Source organism: Cynoglossus semilaevis, chromosome 19, assembly GCF_000523025.1.
Source record: "Cynoglossus semilaevis isolate Cse_v1.0 chromosome 19, Cse_v1.0, whole genome shotgun sequence".
In the NCBI taxonomy this organism is placed as follows: Eukaryota; Metazoa; Chordata; class Actinopteri; order Pleuronectiformes; family Cynoglossidae; genus Cynoglossus; species Cynoglossus semilaevis.
In genome coordinates this window covers 13,739,535-13,746,233 of record NC_024325.1, presented here as the reverse complement: position 1 = coordinate 13,746,233, position 6,699 = coordinate 13,739,535, and the positions used below count along the sequence as shown (strand labels likewise).

Sequence of the window (6,699 nt, the reverse complement as noted above, 5' to 3'; positions counted from 1 at the left end):
CGACCAGACGGGCCTGTCTGCACACGTCAGCCTCATCTCCTTCTTCTCCTTCTTCCTTCAGCTCAGCTAATTGTACACCAACCCACAGTCTGTAATGTGGCAATTGCAGGGCTGTCCAATCAGCTGCCAGCTCCTGGAAACCAAAGATCCCGTTAGCTAAATCCAAACCTGCAGCCGCCGCTGCCGTAACCTCATTAACATCGAGTGGTCAGCAGCAGCAGCAGCAGCAGCAGCAGCAGTGGTGGAGGTGGAGGTTGTAGTCGTGGTCAAAGCCGCAGCCACGCTGACACTGCAGTGTGACAAAAGGATCACACACACACACACGGCTCCACCTGCTGCCTGGTTCAGGTCACCGCGGCCGAGGCTGTCAGCGTGGACCCTGTGTGTGTGTGTGTGTGTGTGTGTGTAGGTGACGGTGATTGAGAGGCCGTGTGGTTTGTAGTGAAGTTTACGGCGGGCTAACGTAAATGTCATGTTTTCTTTCTGATGCTTCACGGACGTTTCCTCAGACGGAGGTGTTTCAGAGCTCATTACACTGGATTTACATGCTGTTTGATTACATCTGCCGGGAAATGTGTGCTATCTTTTAGCAGCACTGTGGGGAAACCCCCCCCCTAACCCCCCCCCAAAAAAAACAACACCCTGGAAACTTAGAGGGAAACGGGAAACGACCATTGAAGCAGCCGAGTTTTTTCATTTTATGGTGTGTTTTTAAAAATCTTCATGAATCTCTGGAGAGTTTAAAAAAATCACGTTGAATGAAGTGAAGTCTGTGAACAGAAAACAGTTGTTTAAGTTTGGGTTTTTTTTCTGTTTTATTTTTATCAATATTTCCTTTTTTTTCCCCCAGAATTTCTTTTCCGTTTCCCGTCCTTTCGTTATCATCGCGTTCTTGTTCATTAATATTAAATGTAATGAAAATGTGAGTGTGTTTTAGTTCTGCATATGTTTATTAATAATTAATTCTTTACTTCAGTTAAAGTCAATATAGGCTGAATGTTAGCCGCGGCTCCAGCTTCAGCTATCTGTTATTTATCGTCAGTTTTTGTTTCACAGTCTTTAAATCAACTTTTAATTTAAAACGTTTTTTTTTTTTTTTCTCAAAGAATCAGCTTTGGCAGTGAAGTTCTGCTGATGCGACACGTTGAGGTTCTGTACAGGAACTGGGAGCAGCTAACAGCTAAGCTAACACAGTTAGATTCAGAGGAAATCCTGTTCAGTTTGAAGACGCCTCAGGCAGCAGTGCTCCAGTGTCAACCTTTAAAAACACTGAAGCTCTGTTTCTATTTATGATGAAGGAAAAAAAAACAAACAACAACATCATCATCAGCTGATCCCGTCAGCCAATGGCGTGGCTCGCTCGTCTTTTCTGAACATGAAAACCCTGTTAGGCCCTCAGATATCTGCCCCACAACAGGCCTGACTTCTCAGGCAGAGCGTGAGGAAGTCGCTCATGTGCCACATACGACAAACGGCGTTACTGTCTGGATGGAAGACGAGCTCCAGCTGGGCCGGCCCACGGCCCGCGGCGGAGCGAGAGAGAAGGGGGGGTGGTAGGAAGGGGGCGCTGCAGCTGAGTCGTGCGGCTTAGTCAAATATTCATAAGTGTAAACTGAAAGAATAAATAGATTTCATGTGATACGTAGAGAGTCAACGACTGACAGTTGAACTCTGTGTTTTGTTTTGTGTTTTGTTGAAGATTAACGAACGCCGTCTTCGTCTTCAGTTGAACTCTGTGTTTTGTTTTGTGTTGTTGAAGATTAACGAACGCCGTCTTTGTCTTTGTTTCCTCTGGTCCAGGTGAGCTGGAGGAGGAGGAGGCCGCCCGCGCCCATCGTCTCCTTCTCCCAGAGTCCTCCTCTATACCATGAGCTCTGGCTCGGCCCAGGATGTGGCAGTCGAGCATTTCCTGCGTGACATAGAGAGGCGAAGCAAGCGGCTACACTGCGCTGTGACCGGGTGTGAGGAGGGGAGACCCCGCAGCGACATGAACCTCCTGTACCGTAAGAGCCGCCTGGACTGGAGGCAGAGGGACCAGGAGGGGAGCAAAAAGAGGTGAGAGGGAGAGGGGAGGAGGAGGGGAGGGCAGATCTATTTTAAAATCTTAATTACAGACAGAGTTCAGGCGGAGCGAGGGTCCGGCCCGGTCCTGGAGTCCTCGGTAAATTTGTTTAAGAGCCGTTGATGATGGAGTTAATGTGATAAGGTCAAGTCAAATGTCAAAGGTCAAACCCACGGGGCGGACGTATTTGTCTCCCTGCGTGTTTGATTCCACCGCTCTTTACATTAACTTCAGTATATTTCTCCAAAGGTCGTGACCTTTCAGGAGTAATGACTTCATTTGTTTTTGTTTAACTCCACAGTTTACTGCAGTACCGTGGTGTGTGAACACACACAAACACACAACTGCTGCACACACACGCTAACCTGCCTCAAACCTGTCAATTAGCCACTTAGCTTTGAAGCTAACAGATCCAATAGGCTGCCTGTAGATTGTCACTTATTTGCACATTAAATTCAACCTCATTATTTTATTTATTTTTTTTACTACTATTTTTGGACATGCGCCACACGGTGGCAAAGGTGATCTGGTGACTTGTTGTCCCGCCCCTCGACTGCTGGGATTGGCTGTACGTGGTAGAAAATGGACGGATGTTCAGACGTCGGACTCCAGTTACAGAATCATGATTTTAGCCTAACGTTCGTGTATTATAATACGCACACACTCCTCGGAGGATATCGCGGTCTGCCAACAGGGCGGCGTGTTCACTTTGTCAGTTACTGTCTGTACTTTTACTTTATGCCAGGTTTTCCTCTTTTTTAATTGAGCCGCAGCAGCCGCGTCTTAAACCTCCCGGCTCCTGATGCCAGCTGTACACGCCGTCCTGGCAGGAGGACCGTGTTCCTGCACCTCGTCTTCCCGTTCGTGATAAATAAAAACAAAAAAACAAACAAAAAAAACACCACCTCAAAAAGCACTTGAAGTACAGTTTACAAACTGCTCTTCAGTTTAACTGTGGTAAACTGTCGATGGTTTAGGTTTAAGTCCGTCACACAAAAAGATCTGCGACCCTCGGGTTTGACACAAATGTACTAAAGACTAGTTTTATGTGGTTAATGACTTTTGAACAAACACATTATTAATCACCCAGGTTTTTTTTTTTACTAATTCTCCATCAGTTGGGGCTGGGATTTGAACCAGCGATCTTCTTACTTTACTGCAGCTTCCATCAACAACCACTGCAGTAAAAACTTCAATTGATAAAGAACGTGGAAAATGAAGAGTGAACACACCTGGGTGAACTTACTTTACTGCAGCTTCCATCAACAACGACTGCAGTAAAAACTTAAAAACAAATCGATAAAGAACGTGGAAAATGAAGGGTGAACACACCTGGGTAAAATGTTATCATTTTTACCGTAGTAGTTTAGGGTAAAAATGAGGCCAAGTCAGTGTGATAAAAAAAAAGTCTGTATGATTTGAATGTAGACGAAGGAACGTTTTCTTTTAATCTCCCAGGTAAAACTGTGTGTCATCAACATAGAGTTTTACCTAAAATCTAAGAATTTCGTTTGGAGTCTTGGTGATTTCTTATCCAGAACAGTGGAACAGTGGAACGGTGGAACAGCGGCTCCACGGCGACCTCACGTGTGTTCATTTCTATGGTTGGTTATTGTTAGGACACGCCCACACGTCACTGCAGAGATGTTTTCAATAACGTGTTTGTTTCCAGTTTCCTCTGTGCTGTTGTCACCCCGTGTCAGTTGAATTATTAATGACCCCGCGCAGATTAATGCTAATTACACAGCGTTTGACGGCGATAATGGAATAAAAGGCGTATTCTGTGCTATCTTGTCATAACACTGTGGGGAAATTAAAAAAAAAAACAAAAAAAAAACAAGTGTTGCGCGGACGGTTGAAGACGCTGCTGTTTCCTGCAGCTTTTATTTTAAATTGTTGTGGGAGAGTCCTCCGCGAATCCAAAGACAAACTATCAAAGCAGCGGCGCCCATGGTAACGGACTCAGCTGGTGCTGATAACGGAGCGCTCACGTGGGCCGTGGATGTAAAGATATAAATCAGGGAATTCCAGCGGCTCCAACACAAATAGGAGTGTTTTTTTTTTTTTTTGACCAGGGAATTGATTTCCTAATTGAATGTGTTGGAAGAAGAAGAAGCCGATGTGGAGGAACTGAGATGGAAAGATATGTAGCTGCAGCAGATGAAGGAGTCCCCGGGGCTTTCCCTGTGGCTATAAAAGCCCTGCAGGCATTTTCTTTACTGAAAAAGCAATGTTTCAAGTCCAACAATGGAGCGGAGGAGAAAACCAGACGAATGTTTCCACTTCACTCCCGGTTCTAATCCTTCTGGTTTTTTTTTTTTCCTTCTTTTTTCCAGCTCCTCTCAGAACGACCCCTCAGCGACGGTCGGTAAAGTTCGCGACTTGGCTTCTTTCCGTCGACATTTCCGAATGGGATTCATGACGATGCCGGCGTCCCAGGACCTTTCCCCTCACACCTGTGCCTCTGCCATGGCGCCGCGCTCGCAGTCCTGCCATGCCGTCGGCGCCGGGGACACCGGTCTGGAGAACGGAGATTATTCCGACACCCAGTCCCAACACGGGGGGCGCTGTCCCCCAGCCAAACCCAAACGCCATCCGAGCACTCGCCTCAGCTCCTCCTCCTCCGACGGCAGAGGACCGCCGGATTCGATGCCCCCCCCTCCGCCCTCTCACTCCCAGTCCAAACACTCAGAGAAGAAGAACTGTACGTTTTATTGTTTGTGCATTTAATTCAGTTTAGAATTTTTTTTTGTCTCAGAATTTTATGATCTATAATGTCTTTTCTGATGTAATTTTTTTTTTTTTTTTTACCCTGCAGCCATGAAGAAGTCCGACTCTGGGGACGTCGGATCTAAGAAGGTGCCTCCCCTGAAACCTAAGAGAAGTCCCAGTACCCAGCTGACCTTTGACCCTCTGCCTCCACGTGTGCCTCACTCTTCCACGTCCCTGCCTTTCCACGCTGCAGACTCCCAGATACAGACAGGAGAGGGCGACGACGAGCCGGTCTATATCGAGATGGTGGGCCAAGTGTTCACCAGAGAGAGCCAGACGGCCACCCCCCACCCCGTCACCCCGGTGGCCACCACGCCGGACTCTGACTCGGACCAGAGTGAGGCCATCTATGAGGAGATGAAGTACCCCCTGCAGGAGAACAGGGAGTCCCACAGACACCTCCCCCACAAACAGGACAAACTGAAATCTTCCAAACACTTCCACGTCACTCCCTCCTCCTCCTCCGTCAGCTCTTCATCTCTGCCACGCCCGTCCTCTTCCTCGCCGTCCTACTCCAAACCCAAAGCTGCTGTGTCCATCACCCATTCGTCTCCGCTGCCTTCTTCTGCGTCCACCACGCCCGTCCCCCAGGTCCTCTCCACCAGCCCCCACACCCCACGTGCCCCCACTCCGTACCTGCTGCCGGGGAGTAAATCGGAGGCCGAAGCCAACACCAAGATTCCCGCTCCTTTCCCGAACCTTCTGCAGCATCGACCTCCGCTGCTAGCCTTCCCACAGCCCGCCGCTGCCTCCAGTGGAGTCGGAGTTCAAAATAAGGCGTCGTCATCGGGGAAAAATCAGACGTCCAGCGTAACGACTCAAGCCAGCATGTCCTTCTCCGCCTCGTCCAACGTCCCCATATCCCAAGTGGCCTCAAAGGAGTCGTCGTCAGCAGGTGGCGCTCAGCAGGACAAACACAGCAGAGAGTTAGGTCCAGCCCCGGGGCTGAGAGCCAGGAGTCACTCCACGCCCCTGCCTCCTTCCTCCAAATCCACCTCCCCTTACTCCCACCACCACCACCACCCTCACCACCGACCCTCCCACTACCATCACTACCGTAAACCCGACAGAGGGGACTCTCCTGCTCCGACCAAAAGCAGCTCTCAGACCTCCACCCAGGCCACGGTCCAGACCCAGACCTCAGGTTCTGGCAGGGAGGGCAAGTCTGTGAGCTTCCTCCTGAAGTGCGACAAAGGAGAGAGGGACAAAGACAAGGACAGAGACAAGGAGAGGGACAGAGATAGAGATAGGGAGAGGACCAGAGACAGGGACCGAGACAAGGACAAAGAAAAGGACCGGGACAGAGACAGAGACAGGGACAGGGACAAAGACAGGGAAAAGGAGAGAGACAGGGACCGTGACAGGGACCGGGACAGGGACCGCGACAGGGACCGGGACAGGGACCGGGACAGGGACGGACCCCACTCCTTGCCGATGGACACCGGTCCAGCCAGCAGCAGCCAAACGTCTATAAGCAGCACCAGCTCCACCCCCACACCCTTGTCCTCGTCCCATCGTCCTCATTCTCGTCCTCATCTGCGCTCCCACACCCCCCATGGCCTGCCGGCCTACAAGCCCCCGACCTCGGACAGCCCCCTGCTCTGGACCTACCCCTCCGGTGGCTTCAGAAGACCCCCAGCTTACGAGAGCCTGAGGGGAAGCTCCGGGACACCGTCCCTGCTGCAGCCGTCCAGTCTGACGGGCGTCGGCGAGGGGGCGTCCAAAAGTAACGGAGGGTCTTCGTCTCATCAGTCCAAAACCGGCTTCATGCCCTGGGACAGCAGTGCCAACCTGTCGGCAGACGAGAGTTCCTATTGGCCGATGCAGAGGAAGTTGTCGTTCAGCCACGGCAGCAGAGACGCAGA

At 50.2% G+C, this 6,699-nt stretch overlaps 1 protein-coding gene across 2 annotated transcripts in view; it reads left to right on the top strand.

Annotated features, from left to right (window-relative positions):
* The window catches only part of nyap1 (neuronal tyrosine phosphorylated phosphoinositide-3-kinase adaptor 1), a 29,290-nt gene that overhangs the window by 18,965 nt on the left and 3,626 nt on the right, over positions 1 to 6,699 (top strand). For both annotated transcript variants that reach the window (XM_025065587.1, XM_008333124.2), the window contains exons 2-4: positions 1,801 to 2,055; positions 4,399 to 4,766; positions 4,881 to 6,699. In XM_025065587.1, coding sequence (XP_024921355.1) covers positions 1,868 to 2,055; positions 4,399 to 4,766; positions 4,881 to 6,699 — 2,375 coding nt within the window. In that variant the 5' untranslated portion in view covers positions 1,801 to 1,867. The remainder of the gene's footprint in view (positions 1 to 1,800; positions 2,056 to 4,398; positions 4,767 to 4,880) is intronic.